Source organism: Pristis pectinata, chromosome 6, assembly GCF_009764475.1.
Source record: "Pristis pectinata isolate sPriPec2 chromosome 6, sPriPec2.1.pri, whole genome shotgun sequence".
NCBI classification, from domain to species: Eukaryota; Metazoa; Chordata; class Chondrichthyes; order Rhinopristiformes; family Pristidae; genus Pristis; species Pristis pectinata.
In genome coordinates this window covers 437,720-460,748 of record NC_067410.1, presented here as the reverse complement: position 1 = coordinate 460,748, position 23,029 = coordinate 437,720, and the positions used below count along the sequence as shown (strand labels likewise).

General features: G+C 47.8%; 1 protein-coding gene across 3 annotated transcripts in view; it reads left to right on the top strand.

The window, feature by feature from the left end:
• Nucleotides 1-23,029, top strand: part of LOC127571755 (6-phosphofructo-2-kinase/fructose-2,6-bisphosphatase 4-like) — a 148,195-nt gene that overhangs the window by 84,952 nt on the left and 40,214 nt on the right. For all 3 annotated transcript variants that reach the window (XM_052018433.1, XM_052018432.1, XM_052018434.1), the window contains 11 exons: nucleotides 737-833; nucleotides 931-997; nucleotides 2,859-2,933; nucleotides 4,711-4,767; nucleotides 6,953-7,074; nucleotides 10,805-11,012; nucleotides 14,294-14,440; nucleotides 15,323-15,427; nucleotides 20,091-20,220; nucleotides 20,803-20,865; nucleotides 22,008-22,072. In XM_052018433.1, coding sequence (XP_051874393.1) covers nucleotides 737-833; nucleotides 931-997; nucleotides 2,859-2,933; nucleotides 4,711-4,767; nucleotides 6,953-7,074; nucleotides 10,805-11,012; nucleotides 14,294-14,440; nucleotides 15,323-15,427; nucleotides 20,091-20,220; nucleotides 20,803-20,865; nucleotides 22,008-22,072 — 1,136 coding nt within the window. The remainder of the gene's footprint in view (nucleotides 1-736; nucleotides 834-930; nucleotides 998-2,858; nucleotides 2,934-4,710; nucleotides 4,768-6,952; nucleotides 7,075-10,804; nucleotides 11,013-14,293; nucleotides 14,441-15,322; nucleotides 15,428-20,090; nucleotides 20,221-20,802; nucleotides 20,866-22,007; nucleotides 22,073-23,029) is intronic.

The window sequence follows — 23,029 nt, the reverse complement described above, 5'->3', positions numbered from 1 at the left end:
GGGAAAATTATTGGCATACTTTTTGAGTGACAATATAAATTAGCTATTTGCAAGCACAGTTTCTTCAAAGACTGTTATCATTGAAGGAAGGTTGCCTCTGATGAACACTCCTTGATACCTCAAAGTTCAATGAGAGTGTATTTGATGTATGGGACATGATTTCTAGAAACAAGGTCATAAATGGTAGGCTGATCTGGAAAATAAATGCCCATGAAATCCTCAGCATTTTAGCACACAGAACGGTACAGTGCAGGAATGGGCCCTTCTGCCCACCATATCTGTGCTGAACATGATGCCAATCTAACCAATCTCATTTGCCTGCATGTAGTTCACATCCTTCTGTTCCCTGCCTGTTCATCGTGTCTGTCTAAATGCCTATGAAATGTTGCTATCCTGTCTGCTTTCGTCACCCTGGCAGCATATTCTCAAAAAAAAGTCCGCCTTGCAAATCTCCTTGTGCTTTTCCCTCTCACCTTAAAAGCTATGCCCTCTAGTGTTTGACATTTCCACTCTGGGGGTGGGGGGAAGGACTCTGACCATCTACCCTGTCTGTACCCCTCATCATTTTATGTATCAGGTCACCCTTCAGCCTGTGAAGTTTCACATCAGAGCTCAGTGAAATAACTTACTTGAATGAGTTTGTACTGTATCAGTGTTTGAGGTACATGATGGATTTACAAATGCATCAATTCCTTGGTTTTAGATGGTCTAAATTTGGTAACTTATTTCTTCACAGCATTTAATGTTGGCCAGTATCGGCGTGACCTACTAAAGACCTATAAATCGTTTGAGTTTTTCCTCCCTGATAATGAAGAGGGCTTGCAAATCCGGAGGTAACTGCAGACCTTTAAATTGTCTGCATTAGCTGTTTAATGACCATTGCTGACCTGCAGAATGCTGTCTGATTGCCCGATGTCTTTCCTCCTGTAGACAGTGTGCCTCAAGAGCACTGAACGATGTGAAGAAGTACCTGGACGAGGAAGGTGGCCAGGTTGCGGTAAGTGACAAACAAATGTGGCAGGGTGACCGATCGAGTCTGTAACACTGAGAATCTTCTTGGAATCAAGGTTTTGATTCATCAAGATCCAATGATATGAATGAGTAGCCAGCAGTTGTTTGGCACCAGCCAGGACACTGGGAGAATTCCTTGCTCTTGTGGATCTTCAGTGTCCATCCATGCTAGGAAGAGGCAGAGCAAGTTCTGCACCCTAACGATGCAGAGCTGTCTCAGTACTGGGCAAGAAATCTGAGCAGGAGTTGGCCCCACAGCCCTTAAAACCCACTCTGTCTGCAATGAGACCAGGCTTAATCTGCACTCACTCCACCTTCCACTTTTCTTGCCTGTTCCTGTATCCCAGTTTGAATGTATGCAGTGATTCATAATTCCCTTGGGTGGAGAATTCCAAAGGTTTATGATCTCTTTGCAGGAAGGAGATTATCCTGATGGTGTTTTCTGTTGTTCGCCCATCTCCGTGCTGAGATGTTGCCCTCAGTGCCACCTGTCTTACCTCGTGAGGTAACGTTTAATTTGGCATCTCATTGGACGTGCTGGTGCCCCTTATCCACCTGTGTGGTTGCATTCTCAAAGAACTCTAATAAATTTGTCAAACATAATTGGCTGTTCATAAACCACGTTGACTCTTGTTGATTTTCTAAATATCTTGCCACTACTTCCTGGACTCCAGCATTTTCCCAAAGATGGATGTTGGACTAATGAGCCTACAGGTTCCTGTGTGCAGCTGTGAGCTTACCAACAACGTTAGAGAACAGGAGCAGGGTTAAGCCCTCGAGCCTGCCTCGCCATTCAATGTGATCACGGCTGATCCGCCCCAGGCCTCCTCTCCACTTCTGTGCCACTCCCTCAGTTTCTGATCTTTCAAAAACATATCTACTTCTTTCTCGTACATCCCTGGTGACCCAGCCCCCACAGCCCTTTAGAATTTCACAGACTCTCATCTTCTTGCAGAGAGCAGTGAGATTCACCATTCTTCCCCACACCTGCCAACTAATCAGCATCTTCTGTTTTTATTTCACGTTTCCAGCATCCGTAGTTTCCTTGTTTTGGGGCCAGATGTGTTCTTCTGCCATTGAACTTTTCTCCACTGGCATTTCTAAGCTGTTATAGAGGGGTCCGTGATACTGAGTGCTGTTCCGTAGATGTTTCTGCACTGATGCTTGCTTTGCTCGGCCTCCTCACTGAGCACCAACGTGGTTGCTATAGGAAGTTCTCCTGAACACTTCAGATTCTTTTGTCTATATTAGTATAATTGAAAGTCTCCTGTTTTCATTACAGATCTGTGTTGTCTATGTACTTTCCATAAATTGGCAGCCTATAGAATGCACCCACAAATCTAATGGCACTTCTGTTTCCCAGCTAACAAAAATCTGTGACCGATTCAGGAGATTTCCCTCTGCTGTAGTACAATATTCTCATTCATCTTTGTTGCCACCCTTTCTGCCCCCCCCCCCCCCCCATGTTTTTGTTTCTACATACTTAGTGCCCAATCCTGCTCTGTCTTTTCATCTAAGTCATTACTGTATTTTGTGAATAGATGAAGTCCTAATCCTGCTCCCTGTGGCACCCCACTTGTAATGGCTGGTCTGAAAATGGCCTGTTTATTCCGACAGTCTCTTGTGCTTCAACTAATCTCTATCTGTGTTAAGTAATTGCCCCCAATCCCACGGGCCCTTATTTTATCTGATACCTCATCAATTTTGAAAATGCAGGTAGACGGAGTCAGCAATGAAAGAGGCTTCACGGTCCAGCAGCATTGGGTGTAATTGCTTCAACTGGAGGCCAGGTTCCTCCTGGCTCCCTGCCATCCATTCATACTGAAGGCCCAATGATCTTTTCACAGGTTTTCGATGCCACCAACACTACACGTGAACGAAGAGAAATTATTATCAACTTTGCAGAACAAAATGGATACAAGGTTAGTGGCAATAATCGCTGGCCAAGCAGGATTGCTGCTGTCTCATGGAATTGCAAGATATTCTGTTTCATGCTTCTGAGTTGTAAAATCTAGCAGGAACCCTGCTGAACAGATTCCTAGAATTTACCGTATTTACTCAAGTACTGGCCAGCTTCAATACTTCAGTGCAATGGGAGAAAACACACACAGTCCACAAAGGCCACTGTGTCTGGCAGGGTGAGGAGGTGATTCTGCACCGTGGGATCCCTGTGGTTCTCTGAGCTGTCACAGGGCAAAGGCGCACGCGTTTCTAGGTGGAACCCAGCAACTCCTGCCCTCTGCTTCTCAGTCAACTTTCCCTTTAACCGTACCCCACTCTGTGACAAGGTTAAAGTGCAGCCAGTACCAACGGTTGGGAGGGTGTGAGGTGGGAGACAGGGGTCTCTGGATATATTAAAGAATGGCAGTGAAAGGTGGATTGCGTTTTGGGAGGGTGGGATGTTTAAACATGCAGCCAGTGAGAACTGGGTGTGGCGACCGATTGGGATGTTCACAGGTGTGTTGTGTGGGCACAGAGTGAGATGAGTCGTGGGGGGTGGGGGGTGCGGGGGGGTGGTGAAATATTAGACAGTGGACTGGGTAAAGGGGGATATAAGGTATGGGGAGTGGGGAAGGACTGGATGGATATTAAAGTGTGTGGAACACAATGAGAATGGGATTAGGTGGCTGTATTCAGGTATGTGTGGGGCAGGAAATTGTCTGTGGGATTATACAGTGGTTTATTGAAGGGTGAGGAGAGAATTGGATTGTACTGGGTGGGATGTGTCAGGTTTGCTCGTGAGGAGTTGAGATATGGAAGGATGTGGGGGGGGGATTGGGTGGGTGGGATATTCAAGGCATGGGGGGGAAGGATTAGACTTTGGGATGTTAGAGGCAGCGGATAGTGGGGGCCGGCGGGGTCAGGGGTAGCGGGGCAGCGGACAGCGAGGTCGGGGTAGCGGGGCGGTGGTCAGGGGTAGCGGGGCAGCGGACAGTGCGGTCAGGGGTAGTGGTGGTGGCAGGCAGTGGGATCAAGGGCGGTGGGTAGTGTGGTCAGGGGTAGTGGGGGCGGTGAGCAGTGGGGTCAGGGCTGGCGGGGTCAGGGGTGGTGGGCAGTGGGGTCAGGGTGCGATATTAAAGGCTGTTCAGACGGTATGTTTTGACTGAGAGAAAATATTTTTGGGAGGAGATTCCCCAGGATGTTGCCTGGATTGGAGGGCTTTAGTTAAGGTGAAGGAGGCTGAGGGGTGACCTGATGGAGGCAGGGTATGTAGGGTAGATAGTCAGAATCTTCTGCCCAAAGAGAAGAGGCAGAGGTTTAAGGTGAGAGAAAATAGGTTTAATGGGGACCTGAGGGGTAAGTTTTTTTTACCCAGAGAGGGGTTGATATCTGAAACGTGCTTCCAGAAGAGGTGGTGGGATCAGATAGTCAGTACGGTTAATGGACATTTAGACGGACCTCATGGAAGGATGCAGTCCTAATGTGGGGAAATGGGGTTAGTATAGATGGACAGAAAGGTCGGCATGGATGTGGTGGATCGATGGACCCGTTTCTATTCTATCCTGTCCTGTCCTGCTCTGTGACTATTTGGGTAATGAATAACTTTTAAAATATTTAAATGTAGCAATCAAGTTTTGCAGTATCATTTCTGTTCACTTCAAATTTTTTTGTTTGGAAATGGAATGAGAGACATTTCTTAATTCAATCTGTTCTCTCCTCAACATGCTGATTTTCCCCAAACTATTTCATGTTACGAAGGTATTCTTCGTTGAGTCAGTGTGTGAAGATCCTGAGGTCATTGAGACAAATATTGTGGTAAGTTATGTTTTGGTGGCATTTTGCATGATCGTGTGTTTTGTACTGTAGTGATGGAGATGTATGATTCTAGTGTGTTGTACGGCAGTGCTGCAGATGTCTGACTGAGGGGATTTGTATGCTCATGCCCTTCATATGTATGAAGCGCCAGTGCTCGGTGTATGAAGCAGCAGTATTGTATGGTGGGGTTCCTGCTATATTACAAGAAAGGGTCTCAGAAGAATGCTTGAGGTGCACTGATATTTGAGAAGTATAATATCAAATAAACAAACCTAGAGAATGGGAACAGAAGTAGACCATTCTGTTGTGATTAGTGCTGTGTCCTCTAGCCCTGAGCACCATAAACAAATACATCCATTACCTCCTTCCTTATCAGATTCAAGCACTAATAATCCTCTGTGTAACTGCTCATCACCCTCCAGCCTCTGTCTCCACCTTCACCCTCCACCCACCACCCACCCCCCCCCCCCCCCCCATCCTGGTTCCATGTCCATCATCCTTCAACTATCACTTCACGGCTCGACTCATCCCCCTCCACCCCTTCGTCTCCTCTCCCCTCCCCCCTTCGTCCTGTTGCAGGGTTTTGACCCAAAACGTCGACATATCCTGGAAACATTGAATAGTTTGGTTTTAACTGCCTTCTGTGTTAGAGAATCCCCCAGGCTTCCCCTTCATTTCTCCTTGTGTCAGCCGTCGAGTCCCACGTCAGCCCGGTCCGTCCTCTCCCACTGTCAGGGACCTACCTCCTGCATTTTGTCTCCCAGTCCTGTTCGACTGTGGAGTCATGGAGCGATGCAGTGGAGAGGAAGATGGCTGGTATGTGAAGGAGAGGTGAGGGGTGTCGGGTGGGTGGTGATAGGTGAACCAAGGAGGGGTGATGGGCAGATGGAGCCAGGATGGGGAGAGGGAGGGATGACGGTGAAGACTACAGTCGGTCGCCAAGAGTCTGTGCTCACTTTTGCAGTGTGCGTAACCCTCACCTTCCCAGACTGGTGGAGGCTGGGTCATTGGGTATATTTAAGGTGAAGATTGAGGGTGATGGGGAACTGGTACAGAAGAGGAGTTGAGGCTGGCAGAGATCAGCAATGATCATATAGAATGTGTGGCAGGATTGAGGGGCCAAGTGGCCTCCTCCTGCTCTCTCCCCTTTTGTTGTGTTAATTGCACCACCAACAGCTTCACCTCTATCGTAGGTTCCAGTAGATTTGTGGAGCGTGGTTTCACTTTGGTAAATCCATGTCGCTTTACAAGTCTCTGCTGCTGCATCTTTAGTGAACTCATTCTCCCCACATTCGATGTCAGACTGATGTTTATAATTCCCTGTATTCTTGCACCCATGCCCTTTAAACAGTGGTGTTACGTTAGCTACTCTCCAACCACTGGAGCTGTTCCAGAGTCCATAGAATTTTGGAAAACGACCAGCAATGTATCTGCCACCAAGTACTTCGGGACGTAGAGGAAAACAAAACAAACCCCGTCTGTCCTCATAACCAAAGTGATCTCCATCCCAGGCAACGTCATGGTGAATCTCCCCAGTACCCCCTCCAGCGCAATTCCATCTTTCCTATGCAAGAAGCAAGCTGCTGGAGGAACTCTTGAGGGTCAGGCAGCATCTGGGAAGGCAAAGGTCCTGATGCAGTCTCGACTCGAAACATCAGCTATCCCTCTGCCTTCACAGATGCTGCCTGACCAGCTGAGATCCTCCAGCAGATTGTTTTTTGCTCCAGATCCCAGCCACTGCAGTCTCTCATGTCTCTATCCTTCCTACAACAGTGTACCAACCAGAACTGTATACAGTGCTCCAACAGTGGCCTGACCGATTGCTTTATCAAGTTGTACCTGATGATAGTCTATCAGTCTTGATAAATTCTTTCTGTCTGAAACCTGCCGACTCTGGCTCCAGCCACCGGGGCTCAGTCAGGCACAATGCTTCAAACTGTTAGTTGTCTGTTTCATGACCCTGATCACCAGAAAACTGAGCCTGCCAGTTGCCTTCTGCAACTCTACTCTGGGAACAACCTCTGGCTGACTGAGGTGTGCAGTTACAGGCCCTGCCTGTGGCTCCCAGTGGCCGCTATTTATAAAACACTGATCAATATGGAAAGTTCTAGGTGTATCTGTGAATGTCAAGAAAGCTTTCTCTATCCAGAGCAGTTCATTAATCATTCCCATTTGCTCCTTTTAGCAAGTGAAGCTGGGGAGCCCTGACTACAGTGACTGTAGCAACGATGAAGCCATAGCAGACTTCCTGAAGCGGATAGAGTGTTACCAGAACACGTACCAGTCCCTGGATGAAGTGTCAGATAAGTACGTTAGCCCTTGAGCAGGGTCACCTAGACGTCTTCCCCCGGGTCCCGTGAGCTGTTGGAGACGGTGATGGTTTAAAGAGTCACATTTGTAGGATGCAATGTTACATCAACCACCATGGCCAGTCACTTCCTTCACATTGATCCTCCCCTCATGCACGTGCTGCTGCTCACTCCGTCCTGTAGTAATTCCCTTCTGGCAGCACTCCTCTCTCTCTCACACTTGTGGCCAAGACTTCCATCTAAGATCTCCTTGTAAAGTCTGTAGCCAGAGGTGTGCTGCAGAGATCATTCTTGTTTGTCATATAAGTGACCTGGGTGAGAATGTAGGTGGACTGATCAGTAAGTTTGCTGAGAACACAAATTGGTGGAGAAGTAGATAGTAGAGAAGGTTGTGAAAGGATACAGAGGGCCATGGATCATTTGGAAAGCTGAGTGGAGCAGGCGGCAGATTTATTGCAGACAAGTGTGAGGTGAGGCATTTTGGGATGTCAGATACTAACAGGACACATACAGTAAATGGCAGGGACCTCTGTGTACAAGTTCCTAGCTCCCTGAAAATGGTGACACAGGTGGATAGGGTTGTGAAGAAGGCATCTGGTATGCTTGCCTTCACGGGCCAGGGCATTGTGTATAAGAGGTGGGACTCATGTTGCAACCGGGCAAACCATTGGTCAGGCTGTACTTGAAGAATTGTGTACAGTTCTGGCCACCATACACAGGGAAGATATGGTAGCAATGGAGAGAGTGCAGAAGAGATTCACTCGGATATCCCCTGGAATGGAGGGGTTTTCTTGCAAGGTGAGAGTGGATAGGCTGTGTTTATCTTCACTGGAGTGAAGAAGATTGAGGAGTGACCTCAACACCTTTCCGCAGTGTTGTAATTCAGCAAAATTGGATGTGTGACACTTGATCCCCTCCTGATGTAGATTGTTACCCAGCACTGCTCCCTGCGGCACCACATTCATCACCACTTCCCAACCCCACATTACCTGTTTATCTCTCCTTGTTTGTTATTGTCCTTTGACCAATCCAGGACTTGCCTCCAATACTGCAGTCAATAATCTCTTTGGCACCTTAGCAATGGTCTTTTGAAAGTCTGAAAGCCGCATCAATTGATTCATCCGTGGTCATTGGGCTAGTCGTAACCTCCAAAAATTGTATTAAGTTGTGAAATGTGGCTTCCTTTTTCATAAATCTCTTGACTCTGCCCGGTCCTACTGTAATTTTCTGTGCCCTGCCAGCACATCCCTTGTAGTACATTCTGGTATTCTATCTCCTGAAGTTGGGCCGACAGGTCTGTGCATCCCTCCATTGCTCCCTTCTGATCTCAGAGAACCACTCTGGTATCTGTGGTGCTGCTAGGTGACAACCAGTTTGTCCACGATCTCCTCAGCTCCTGCTTTCAAAAAGATGGGATGTGGACCAGGACCCAGGATTTATTACCTTTCTTTTAACTGACGCCAATTTCTTTGAGCTCCTCATTTTCTCCAGTTCTCCACCAACTCTGTGTGGTTTGTCTGTGTCTCCATGGAAGATACAGACAAAGTGTTTTATTTCTCTGCCACCTCCTTACTTTCTGATGTATATTCTTCATTTGTATTGATTCCATTTACAGCACTTGGTCTCTACCATTCTATGTATTGGCAATTCAAGTGTTCACCTAGATACTTCATAAAAGTGAGAGGCTCTGCCTCCTCCACCCCCTCAGGCAGGGCATTCCAGTGAGAAAGTGAAAAGAATTTCCTCGGACCTCCTCTAAACCTTACTTTAAACTTGCATCGAACATAGAACGTTACAGCACAGTACAGGCCCTTCAGCCCACGATGTTGTGCCGACATTTTATCCGGCTCTAAGATCTACCTAACCCTTCCCTCCCACATAGCCCCCCAATTCTCTATCATTCATGTGTCTCTCTTAGAGTCTCTTAAATGTCCCTAATGTATCTGCCCCCACAACCTCTGCCAGCAGTGCATTCCACACACCCACCTGTGTTTATAAAAAAAAACATACCTCTGACATCCCCCTTGTACCTTCCTCCAATCACCTTAAAATTATGGTCCCTCATGTTGGCCATTGTCACCCTGGGGGAAAAAAGTCTCTGACTGTCCACTCGATCTATGCCTCTTATCTTGTACACCTCTATCAAGTCCCCTCTCATCCTCCTCCTCTCCAAAGAGAAAAGCCCAAGCTCACTCAACCCATCCTCATCAGATATGCTCTCCAATCCAGGCAACATCCTGGTAAGTCTCCTCTGCACCTTCTCTAAAGCTTCCAGATCCTTCCTATAATGAAGTGACTAGAACTGAACACAATACTCCAAGTGTGGTCTAACCAGAGTTCTATAGAGCTGCAACATCACCTCACGGCTCTTGAACTCAATACCCCGACTAATGAAGGCCAACACACCATCCTCTACTTTTAGACCCCTCTGCTACTGGGAAAAGTTTCCTCCTATCTATTCTTTCCACGCTCCTTTTAATTTTGTCCACTATCAGGTCTCCCCTCGGCGTCCTCTGCTGCAGGGAGAACAGACCCAGCCCCTCCGTTCTCTCCTCTTAACTGAACTCTCCACCCCAGGCAACATCCTGGGGAATCTCCTCTGCACCCTCTCCACTGCAGTCCCATCCTTTCTTCAGTGTAATGACCAGAACTGCACACAGTACTCCAGCTGTGGTCTAAACAATATATTTTAAAGGTGCACCATAACTCCCCTCCTCTTGTATTCTGTGCCCCAGCTAATGAAGCAAGTATCCCGTATGTCGTCTTCACCTCCCTATCTACCACTGCTGCTGCATTCGGGGATCCTTGGACTTGGGTGCATTGAGGAACATTTGTACAAGGGCCCCTACTCTGTCCCTCCTACCCTTTTCAGTTCTGACAAAATGCATCACCTCACCTGTTTCAGAATTAAATTCTCTCTGCCGTTGCTCTGCCTAATTGACCAATAATGTCTTGTAGCCTAAGGCCATCAATAGCAACACCAGTTTCTGTGCCGTCTACAAACTTGTCACACCTCCCACATTCCTATCCAAATGACTAATGTAAATAGGCAGAGGGCACTGATCCTGTGGTACACCCATTGCCCTCTGCCTTCTATTTCCAATCCAATGTTCCATCCAGTTGGCCAACCTGTCCTGGATCCCATGGGCTCTAACCTATTAGGACTAGTTTCCTATATGAGTCCTTGTTGGAGACTTTACTGCAGTCCACGTAGACTACACTGCACTGCCCTCATTCTGTTACATATTGAAAGAAAGCAGTCAAATTGGTGAGACGGGATATCCCTAACAAAGCAATGCTGTGCTTGGTCCATCCCAGGTGCCTGCCTGCACTGGTGTTAGACTCACGGGCCTGTAATTACTTGCTTTATTCCTGCCGCCTTTCTTCAACTAACACCCCCTGTCTGCCCCTCCCTCTGATGGGGGGGTCACTGTCTGGTGCCTGTGCTCTGTCCTTTGTTCCACCTTTCTCAGCTTCTGCAGACCCCTGCTGTTGTGTATTCCATCTGGTTCATCAATAGGTGAAATCTGTGGCCTTCATACTGACCTGGGGCAACACCGTGATACACTTCAGCTACCCCAGCCTTTGCCTTGTGCCACTGCTGTCCTGTACATGAATGTGTAAGTGTGTCCCTGTGAGTGTGTGTGTGAGAGACTCTTGTGTCCACGAACGATCCAGTGTGTGGGTGTGACTGTCACATTTAGTTATTTGTAATGTTTTTCTCCAAGGGATCTTTCTTTCATTAAAATCATGGACGTTGGAAGACGCTACCTTGTCAACCATGTACTGGATCATATTCAAAGCAAAATTGTTTACTACCTCATGAACATCCACATAACTCCGCGCTCCATCTACCTCTGTCGTCATGGTGAGAGTGAGCTGAATCTGAAGGGCAGGATAGGCGGTGACTCGGGTCTGTCTAGTCGTGGCAAACAGGTGAGTCTGAACCCGTCCTGGATCTCCACACGACTCGTCTCTGGCCCCTGGCCCCGTCACTCCCCTAGATCCCCCCGGCCCCCTGCCGGAACCCCCCCCCGGCATAAACCACAACAAATTCTGAATCAACCTTGCATCGGAGTTGCTGATATCTGAGCGAAGGAAATGAAGGATGTAACCAGGTGTAGGAGAGTAGGGAGCTGGGTATAAAAGTGATCCTCCTGCCCCTGCAGAGACCAGCCCAGGGCATGCTGACTGTGGCTGGAGGGTCTGAGGGGAGTGGGCCCATTCAGTCTCTCCCAGGTTGCTGGACGTGTGGGGTCCCCGTGAACCCAGGAGCTGAGGTGATGCCCGTTCCTTCAGGGATTCTGCAGCCTAATGCCAGCCTGACAGCCGGAGGATCGGGATCCACCACTAATGGGAACCTCGAGCCTGGAGGTTCAGAACATTTGTTTTCTACTCAATTTTATTTTAATTAATAATAATTTTTTTTTAAAGAGTACTTAAATATATTAAAGTCATAAAATTAAAATCCAAGTTATCTTTAATCTTTTTTTTAAAATCAAAAACAGAAAATGGCAGAAGTACTCAACTTGACCTGAAACATTAACTCTGTCTCCACAGACGCTGCCTGACCGGCTGAGTGTTTCAAGCACTTTCTTTTTATCTCCGATTTCCAGCACCTGCAATTCTTTTTGTTTCAATTAATAGCTTTTAATTGCCTCATTGTTACCCTTGTGTTAATGAAATTGGCCTTCCCCCAAATTAAGACCGTTTTATTACTGGTCCATCCTTGTCCTTTTCAATAACCACTTTAAAATGTGCAGAGTTAAGCCACTATCTTCAAGACGTTCCTGCACTAACACTCTCTGCACTGGAGCAGCTAATACTCTGGGATGAAGTCCAGTAATGCTCCTTCCCTCATTGGTCTAACTACATATTGCGTCAAAAAATTCTCCTGGACACGCCTCAAACTGTGCTCCTCACCCCGGCCAAGCCTCTAACTCTAAGGCAATCCCAATTAGTATTTGCAAAATTGAAGTACGATGACCCTATTCTTATTGCATCTCCCTGCTGTCTGCCTACCTCTCTGTTCCTCCGTCTCCTGTTGAGTGTTGGGAGGTCTGTAATACACCCCCAGCAAAGAGACAATTCCCTTTTGTTTCTAATCTCTACCCAAGTGCCTAATTTGAGGAACCTTCTGGGATATCCTCCCTCAATACTGAAGCAATGCATTCACTGACTAACAGTTTAATACCTTCTCCCCTTTTACTCTCCTCTCTTGTCTCACCTGAATGTTCTATACCCTGGGACACTGAGTTACTCGTTCTGCCTGTCTTTCAACCACGTACCAGTGATGGCACCAGTAGGAGAGATGTGATGGTGCTGGAGAGGGTGCAGAGGAGATTCACCAGGATGGTGCCTGGGATGGAGCACTTCAGTTATGAGGAGAGACTGTAGAGGATGGGTCTGTTCTCCCTGGAGCAGAGGGGGTTAAGAGGGGACATGGTTGAGATATATAAAACTGAGTGGTATAGGTAGGGTGGACTGCAGGAAACTTCCCCCGTGTCAGTGGTAAATAAAGCTAGAGGACACAGATTTAGGGTGAGGGGGAAGAGATTCCTCCTTCACCCAGAGTGGTGAGTACCTGGAACACACTGCCCGAGAGAGCGGTGGAAGCAGAGTCACTGCCAGCATTGAAGAAGTGTCTGGACGAACACTTGAATTACCTGGGCATTGAGGGCTCCGGGCCCAGTGTTGGAAGGTGGGACTAATACGGATGGGTTCCCACTGGTTGGTGTGAATTACATGTTGAGGGACACTCTACAGTTTGGTGCAGCCAAATCTCACTCAATTCAGCTCAGTGTTGAAACTCTCTACCTACACGACCGCCAATCAAGCTGGTGGGCTGAATGTCCTGGTGCGTGACTCTGTGACCTCTGCCTCGCGCAGTATCCTGCACCTGGCGACTGAGTCCTTCACTGTGATCTAGGCTGGCACTGTTAGTGGGGCAGCTGTTATAGCTCCTGCCTCTCAGCACCAGCCACAGGTTTGATCCTGGCCTGTCTGTGTGGAGTTTGTACGTTCTCCCTGTGACTCTGGTTTCCCTCACATCCCAAAGACACAGGTTAGTAAGTTAATTGGCTGTAAGTCGCGGTGGGATGTGGGTGAGTGGTAGAATCTGGTGAGACAATGGAAATGTGAGGAGAATACAGGGAAAGTACAGGAACAGGCCCTTTGGCCCAACTTGTCCATGCCAACAGGTGCTGATCCAAGCCAGTCCCATTTGTCTGTGTTTGGCCCATATCCCACTAAACCTTCCCTATCCATGACCCTGTCCAAATGTTTTTTTAAACATCATGATTGAACCGACCTTTACCACCACCTCTAGCAGCTCGTTCCATATGCCCATCACCCTCTGTGTGGAAAAACTTTCCCCTCAGATCCTCTTTAATAAATCTATCCCCTCCCACCTTAAACATCAGACCTCTAGTTTTACTTCCCTATCCTGGTAAAAAGACTGTGAGCATTCATCTTGTCTAGCTATGCCCCTCATGATTTTATAAACATCTATGGTCACCATCAGCCTGCACTCCAGGGAAAATAATCTCAGCCTATCCAGTCTCTCCTTGCGACTCATTCCCTACAGTCTCATTAACATCCGTGTGAACCTTTCGTGCACTCTTTCCAGCTTAATGACATCCTTCCTATAGCTGGGTGACCAGAACTGCACACAATACTCCAAGTGTGGTCTCACCAATGTCTTGTACAGCTGTAGCATGACGACCCAACTCCTGTACTCACTGCCCTGATCAATGAAGGCCAGAGCACCAAATGCCTTCTTCACCACCCTGTCATCCTGTGTCACCACTTTCAGGCAACTATGTACCTGTACCCCAGGTCCCTCTGTTCTACAGCTCTCCAGGGCCCTGCCATTTGCAGTGCGAGTCCTGCTCTGGGTTAACTGACCAAAATGCAACACCACCAATTATGGTCTTGCCTGCAAACTTGCTAACCATGCCAACTACATCATCCAAATTGTCCTATCAAATGCTGCCAACATGAGCTTCTAAAGGGCTTCACAGCTGATGGGTACTTGCTCCTCTCCCAGAAAAAACCTCAATGTATCAGGTAGCACCTGAGTTTCATGGTGAGCTAACAGCTCAAGTACCCACTGATCTGGAAAAAGTAGTGGACACAAGTTAATTTTCCAGCAGTTGAAGAATACAGAATCTACAGCAGTCAGACGTTATGCATCACAACTCTGTTTATTTTTCTAGTTTGCCAGATCGTTGGGGAACTTCATACAGGATCAGAACATAAAGGACCTGAAGGTGTGGACCAGCCAGATGAAAAGGACGATCCAGACCGCAGAGGCCCTGAATGTGCCTTACGAGCAGTGGAAAGCGCTGAATGAGATTGATGCGGTGAGTTCAGTGTTGTTCCCCCGCCCTTGGAGCTTGTGTTGCTGGAGAAGTGCTCAGTGGGAAATTTAACTGGGTCATCAATGTGAAACTAGGGAGTCAGGTGTCCTGTTTAATTCACCACAGGTCACTGAGCTCACCTGGAAATGGTGGTCAGTGTAAGAGGGGTTTCCATTTTCCCTGCAACAGGATTAGTATTGACATCTAATCCTGGAAACCACTCAGTTTTGTGCAAAAGGCAATTGTGTTTTTGTGGTTCAGTGGAGAAAGGAGAACTGCAGATGTTGGATGTGCCCAGTGTTTCTGCTGGGGCTGAGGTGTTGGGGAGCAGAGTCTAACTGGAGCCCTGGAGTCAGCAGTAGCTTGGTGCACCCCCCCACTGTCCCCACCCCTGTTTGCCCCCCCCTCCCCCCCCAGTCTCCCCCACTGTGTAACGTGGTGGTCCTCCAGCCCTGAGACTCTGCTCAACTCCCTCCCCAGTGCCCAGTTACATCGCCTCCTCCTACTTCCTCGGGAATAAGGTTCCCCTTAGAATGCAATGTCATCTGAATTGGGGGGGGGGGGGGGGGGCGGGGTGGGGGCTGCTGGTCAGGGTGGGTTGTTGGGGGAGGGGATTGTTATTTGTCACTGTCCTCCTGGGGAGAGTGTGGCCTTTCACTGCTGAGAGCAGGACGGTGACCGGCGGTGTGGGGGCAGTGACCGGCGGTGTGGGGGTGGTGACCACACTGACCAGCGGTGGAGCAGTGACCACTGACCGGCCCCTTGGGTTGCAGCGGGTTTATTTACCTGTGGGTGAGCTGCTGGTGCCGTGGAGTGGTGCGGTGGGTGGGGACTTCACCAGGGAGGGTGCAGCTTCACCTCCTCACTCGGTGACTGTCTCCACAGGGAGTGTGTGAGGAGATGATGTACGAGGAGATTCAGCAGAACTACCCCGCAGAATTCGCACTCCGAGATCAAGACAAGTACAGATACCGGTACCCGAAGGGGGAGGTCAGTGCTGGACTGGTCGCGTCCCCCCCACCCACACCCACCCCCTGACCAGTCAGCTGCCCCGTCACTCTGTCAGAGCCAACACTCGTTTCTCGACCATCGTACATTCCACGTCATCATCCATTAGGACCACGTCCTTCTTCAGAGCTTTCAGGGCAAAGAACCTGCCTTTCCCCTTCAATTCACTGAAGAGCACCTGGCAGTAAATAGGGCAGTCACTGATCGGTGCCACGTGTCCCAGAGAAACCCAAATCAACCTCCCTCCTCCAGCTCCCCACGTACCCACTCGAGATGTACTTTACCCGGTAACCTTACCGACACTACCTGGCCAGATTCACCAAACAAACTACGGGGAATACAGCAACTAATCACCGAACATGCTAACCACAGGGAATACTGATCACTGAACACATTAAGTAAGGAAATGCTGATCACTGAACATGCTAACAACCTGGAACACCGAACACACTAACCACAGGGAACTGAACGTGTGAACCACAAGGAACACTGTTCCCTGTGGTTAGTGTGTCTGGTGATCACTGATCACACTAACCACAGGGAACTGATCACAAACACACTAAACACATCACTGAACACGTGAACCACAGGGAACACTAACCACAGAGAACATCGTTCACTGAACATGCTAACCACATGGAACACCAATCATGCAAGCCACATAGAACAATGATCACCGAGCATGCTAGCCACAAGGAACTAATCACTGAACATGAAGAACGTAGAACATTACAGCACAGTACAGGCCCTTCGGCCCACAATGTTGTGCCGACATTTTATCCTGCTCCAAGATCTATCTAACCCTTCCCTCCCACATAGCCCTCCATTTCTCTATAATCCATGTGGCTATCTAAGGGTCTCTTAAATGTCCCTAATGTATCTGCCCCCACAACCTCTACTGGCAGTGCATTCCACGCACCCACCACTCTGTGTTTAAAAAAAAAACTTACCCCTGACATCCCCCTTGTACCTTCCTCCAATCACCTTAAAATTATGCCACCTCATATGAGCCATTTTCACCCTGGGAAAAAGTCTCTGACTGTCCACTCAATCTATGCCTCTTATCTTGTACACCTCTATCAAGTCACCTCTCAGCCTCCTCTTCAAAGAGAAAAGCCCTAGCTCACTCACCCTATCCTCATAAGACAAGCTCTCCAATCTAGGCAGCATCCTGGTAAATCTCTGCACCCTCTCTAAAGCTTCCACGTCCTTCCACACCCCAAGATCCCTCTGTTCCTCCATGCTGCTAAGAGTCCTGCCATTAACCTTGTATTCTGCCTTCAAATTCAATCTTCCAAAGTGTATCACTTCACACTTTTCTGGGTTGAACTCCATCTGCCACTTCTCAGCCCAGCTCTGCATCATATCAATGTTCCATTGTAAACCTCGACAACCTTCTACACTATCCACAACACCACCAACCTTCATGTCACCTGCAAACTTACTAATCCACCCTTCCACATCCTCATCCAAGTCATTTATAAAAATCACAAAGAGCAGGGGTCCCAGAACAGATCCCTGCAGAACACCACTAGTCACCGACCTCCAGGCAGAATACACTCCATCTACACTACTCTCGTGCCTTCTATGGGTGAGCCAATTCAGAATCCACACAGCCAAGTTTCCCTGGATCCCATGTCTCCCGACCTTCTGAATGAGCCTATCATGGGCAACCTTATCAAACGTCTTACTAAAATCCATGTACACCACATCCTCAATGTGTTTTGTCACATCCTCAAAGAATTCTATCAGGCTTTTGAGGCACAACCTGCCCTTCACAAAGCCATGCTGACTGTCCCTAATCAGCCTATGCTTCTCCAAATGCTCATAAATCCTGTCTCTAAGAATCTTTTCCAATAACTTGCCCACCACTGAAGTAAGACTCACTGGTCTATAAGTCACAGGGTTATTCTTTCTTGAACAAAAGAATGACATTTGCCACTCTCTGATTATCTGGCACTATTCCTGTAGCCAGTGAGGACGCAAAGATCATCGCCAAGGGCTCAGAAATCTCTTCCCTCACTTCCTGTAGTATCGTGGGATATATCCCATCCAGCCCCGGTGACTTATCTATCCTAATGTTTTTCAAAAGTTCCAGCACATCCTCTTTCCTCACATCGACATGCCCTAGTGTATCAGCCTGTCGTACGCTATCCTCACAAACATCGAGGTCTCTCTCACTGGTGAATACAGAATCAAAGTATTCATTAAGGACATCCCCTACCTGCTCCGACTCCAGGCACATGTTTCCTACTCTATCCGTAATCAGTCCTACCTTCACTCTAGTCATCGTCCTGTTCTTCACATACGAGTGGAACGACTTGGGGTTTTCCTTAATCCTATTCGCCAAGGACTTCTCATGCCCCCCTTCTAGCTCTCCTAAGTTCATTCTTAAGCTCCTTCCTGACTACCTTGTAACTCTCTGGAGCCCTGTCTGATCCTTGCTTCCTAAACCTTAAGTAAGCTTCTTTCTTCCTCTTTACTAGATATTCACATCTTGTGTCAACCATGGTTCCCTCACCCTACCATCCTTTTCCTGCCTCAATGGGACAAATTTATCCAGAACCCCATGCAAGTGAACTCTAAACAACCTCCACATTTCCATTGTGCATTTCCCTGAGTACATCTGCTCCCAATTTACACTCCCAAGTTCCTGCCTAATAGCATCATAATGTCCCCTCCCCCCAATTAAATACTTTCCCATACTGTCTGCTCCTATCCCCGTCCAAGGCAAGGGTAAAGATCAAGGAGCTATGGTCACTGTCTCCGAAATGCTCATCCACTGAGAGATCTGACACCTAACCAGGTTCATTGCCTAGTACCAGGTCCAGAATGGCCTCTCCTCTGGTCAGCTCTCCTATTAATTAAGGACGTCCCCTATCTCCTCCACCTGCAGGCATATTTTTCCCCCTTTATCTCTGAGCGGTCCTACCCTCACTCTAGTCATCCTCGTGTCTCCTTCTAGCTCTCCTTAGTCCCTTCTTAAGCTCCTTCCTGGCTACCTTATAATTCTCAAGAGCTCTGCCTGATTTTTGCTTCCTAAAGCTTAAGTATGCTTCCTCCTTCCTCTTGACTAAATATTTCACCTCCCTTGTCAACCACGGTTCCTTTACCCAACCATCGTTTCCCTGTCTCAGTGGGACAAACCTATCCAGAGCCCCATGCAAGTGGTCCCTAAACAGCCTCCACATTTCTGCTGTGCATTTCGCTGAGAACATTTGTTCCCAATTTATGCTCCCAAGATCCTGCCTAATACTGCTGTAATTAGCCCTCCCCCCAATTTAAAAACTTTCCCATATCATCTGCTCCTATCCCTGTCCGTGGCTATGCTAAAGGTCAGGGAGTTGTGGTCACTATCTCCAAAATGATAGCCCACCGACAGATCTGTCACCTGACCAAGTTCGTTGCTTAGTACTAAATCCAGTATGGCCACTCCTCTAGTCGGCCTGTCCACCTACTGTGTCAGGAATCCTTCCTGGACACATCTAATGAATTCTGCCCCATCTAAGTGTTTTGTACTAAGGAGATGCCAATCAATAGGCACTGACGGCCTACTCCCTTTCCCTCCCCTGACGGTCACCCAGCTACCTGCATCCTGCAACCCAGGTGTGACTGCCTCCCGGTAACTCCTGTCCATCATCCCCTCAGTTTCCCGAAGGATCCGGAGTTCATCTAGCTCCAGTTCCCCAACACGGTCAGTAAGGAGCTGCAGCTGGATGTACCTCGCAGGTGTAGTCATCAGGGACACTGGAGGTCTCCCTGATTTCCAACATCCTGCAAGAGGAGCAAACGACTGCCCTGCCTGCCATTCCCAGCACTCTAAACTGTGCGATAAGAAGAGAAGAGACCTTACCTGAGCCTCACCTTGGCCTTCACTCTCTTCCTTCACGTCTTCATGTCGAAGCCTCTAGGTCCCACCCTGACACTGAGCCACTCACACATTGGCAGCTCTGCTTGAGCTTTCCTCCTTTTTATTGGCTGCTGCTGCCCAATTAGCCTGAGACTTGCTCTCCAAACTGCTTCCTGCTCTCGCTCCTGTAGAATGTTCCAGTGATGCCTGCCTACAGTTCCTCTATCTCCTGTTTAGTGTGGGAGGCCTGTAATACACCCCCAGCAAAGTGACGGCACCCTCTAACCATATGGCCTCGTTTAAGGAGCCTTCCAAGGTTTCCTTCCTCAATACTAAAGCAATGCAATCTTTGACCAACAGTGCAACTTTTTTTCCTCTTTTTTTTGCCCCCCCCCCCCAAACTTGCCCAAAAATTCTACACCCTGGGGTATTGAGTTACTTGTCCTTTAATTAACACGGGTCTACGATACTGTTGTCATCACTGGGACGTGGTTAAAGCTTTGAGTTCATCTGCTAGTGATACTTTTTGCACTAAAGTTGTTGCAGTGACTTCTTGTGGGCTGAAGGGCCTGCGCTGTGCTGTAATGTCACACATAATGAGAAGCAGAGTTGTTCAGTGCCAGCTCCAGCTGGTGCAGAATCTGACAGTGGGATTGAAATGGACACCATTGATTTTACAGCAAGGTTTCAATTGATATTCTATCAAGCCAAAGTCGGGAACCTTGAATGTCCTTGCAACAGAAGCAGGGTAGGAGCTACGGCTGTCACTGTAATCTGTTTCTCCTTCTCCTTCAGTCGTATGAAGACTTGGTTCAGCGCCTGGAGCCAGTGATCATGGAGCTTGAGAGACAGGAGAATGTTTTGGTCATCTGTCACCAAGCTGTTATGCGCTGTTTGCTGGCTTATTTCCTCGATAAAACAGCAGGTAATTAGGTGGTAAGAGTTGTAGCATCGCTTGTACTGCCGCCTATGGCACAGAAAGGGCTGCTGGCTGCCTGTGATGGTGCTGGCTTCACCATTCCTCCACTGTGTGCTTTCCCGATGCAGGGCTCAACTCCGGCACACCCTTCCCCTGTCTCTCGTCTTCCCCCCCCACCCCCCGTCTCCTGTCTCTCCCATCTGCCCCCATCTCCAGTTTCCTGTCTCTCCCCCTGTGTCCATCTCTTCATTAACCTGCTCTATCTCTCAGCTCGCACAGGGCTGGTACTCCACCTAGTGTTAAAAGTTCCGCATCCTCCTAGTAAGGAACTTCCTCCTGGGTTTCTGTCCTAAACCTTTACCTGGAGAGATCTGCAACTGATTGTAATGTTATCCTGTGCAAGTGTCGTGTATTCCTGGAGCTCTGTATATGTAAAGAGAGGCTGCTTGTAATTAGCCTTCCAGGTTTAATTGAGTCTTATTCAATGTTTTAAAAAAAATCATGGCTTAGTGCACGGATAAGGTAAATTGGCAAATGGTGTTTGTCTGTAATGACCTGTAGTTACCACACCTGTTCTTCTGTTCACAGAGGAGCTCCCATACCTGAAGTGTCCCCTGCACACTGTCTTAAAATTGACCCCAGTGGCGTATGGTAAGTGTGCTGGACCAGTCCTGAGGCTTTGTAACCTAAACCCAGCCCAGTTAACCTAATGAGACAGTGGGGAGCTTGTGGAGATGGAAATCGGGCAGAATTCATTTGGTCATTTGTATTTTAACTCGGTTAGAGTTCTTTAATTAAGTAAGATCAAGATGATTGGAGAGTAACAGAGTTTATGCTGATGATTCAGACTTTAAAAAAGCATTTGAAAACTTCCACATATTGGACTTTTCTCACAGACTTCACGGCATTAAAGGGATAGTGGCAGGTTGGTTCCAGAGGGAAGAGGTGACGGGTTAGTTCCAGAGGGAACAGGTGACGGGTTGGTCATCATGCGGTAAGGAAGTAGACTGCTCTTCCCAGGGTTGGTGTGAGGGGCAATGCTCTTTCTGATGTACTTCAGTGAGCGTAACCATGGGTTTACATGGCAAGGATACCATCTTTGCAGATGATCCAAACTCAAAAATGTAGCAAACAGGTGAGGCAAATGATAAGCAACTTGAGGGCAGAATTAGACCTGTGAAATAGACAGATCAGTGGCAGGTGAAGTGTGAAGACCTTCATCTTGGTGGGAAGAATGAACTAAATGATCCAGTTGTGAAGGGGTTCAGGAGCAGAGAGACCTGGGGATGTACGCACATGGGTCTTTGAGGTAATGAGGCTGTTCGACAAGTTACTACAGAGCCTCATGGAGTTTGACTTTACAGATGCAGAATTTACGGTGACTTTTTTCAAATAATGATTAAGTTTCCACAGTTCTACTGTAACCAGAGCACAAGGAGCAGAACACATGAAATCCAATCACTAACTATGCTTTGGTACCTGGTTATTTGTGGGGCTGGGAGAAGAGGTTGGTACCTGGGGATTAGTGGGTGAGGTAAATGCCCTTGGAGTCGGCTGTTATTGCCCTGGTGGTGTGAGCTGCTGTGGAAAGGGGTCCTTCTTGCTGCCTCACCACTGCATTCAGAAATCCCTTTATAATTGTCATCCATTGTCCACATCGGTTTCATTGTTCTAACACAAACTGCCTCTCCGGCTTCTCCAGTAGCTGAAAGCTTCCAGTTGTGTCCCCAGGACTCCTCCCTTACCCTGTGCTGGAAGGTGTTTGACCGTCTGGGTGTTTGTTCCCTTTCTAGGATGTAAAGTCGAATCCATTTTCCTCAATGTTGAAGCTGTCAACACGCACCGAGAAAAGCCAGAGGTAAGCTGGAACACTGGCTCCATCTGAGGTTTAATATTATAGTTAGGAGGAGCTGTCTGGTGGTTTCTGGGAAGGGGGTGGAGGGAGGTAGGGTGTGGCAAGGTGTGCTGTTTGGAATGACCATTGGGGATATAGTGCAGTTTGTACCCAGGGGCTGGTGTGGTGCTGCTGAAGGACACAGCAAGGTTTGGTAAACGAGCGTCTATGGGCCAGTTCTCTAACAGTGGATGGATTTTGGCCTCGACATTCCTATCACACATTCTGGAAGAGGCAATATCTTGTCTCCTAAATCGGTAAGAATCTGCCACTTATTGAACACTTGTGAATATAGAAGTCGACAATGTAAAATAGTAAAAGTGTCCTTGATGGAAATGAAACCACCCAGTTTGGTGTTGAGGTCACTGCTGCAAGTTATTGATAGCACTGTTGTGAGAACTGATGATTCAAACAGAAAACCGTGTTGGAATGTAAACCGTCAGTGTGTTACATTAGCATAAGGAACGTTGGCGGGATCGGGCCATGAGCCTGCTCTGCTATTCAGTGAGGTTTCAGCTGAACCTGTAGCTTGACCTACTTCGTGCTCAAGTGATTTTGGAGTGTGCAGCTTTAACCGTGTCCGCAACTGGGGACACTGATGAACTATAAACATTCGGGCAAGGGCAAGGAGGCCATGCTTGGAACCTCAAAGACATGGTCTATGGAAGCTTCTGGAAGGAAATATTTAACCTCCTCTCTCACTCTGTCCAAGTTAATGTGCTTTTGTTTTGAAGCTTATAGAAGAGTAAAAGGAGGTTGTAATAATTGACTAATTAACTTATCCAATGAACTAATTGGTTAAAAATTAAATACAAGTGAATAGAAACCTTAGCAAATGGATATTTTAAGCAAGATAAGGTGGTAGGCCCGATAGCTGCACCTCATGGGAGCTCAGGGAGCCTGGTGTGATGGTCAGAATTG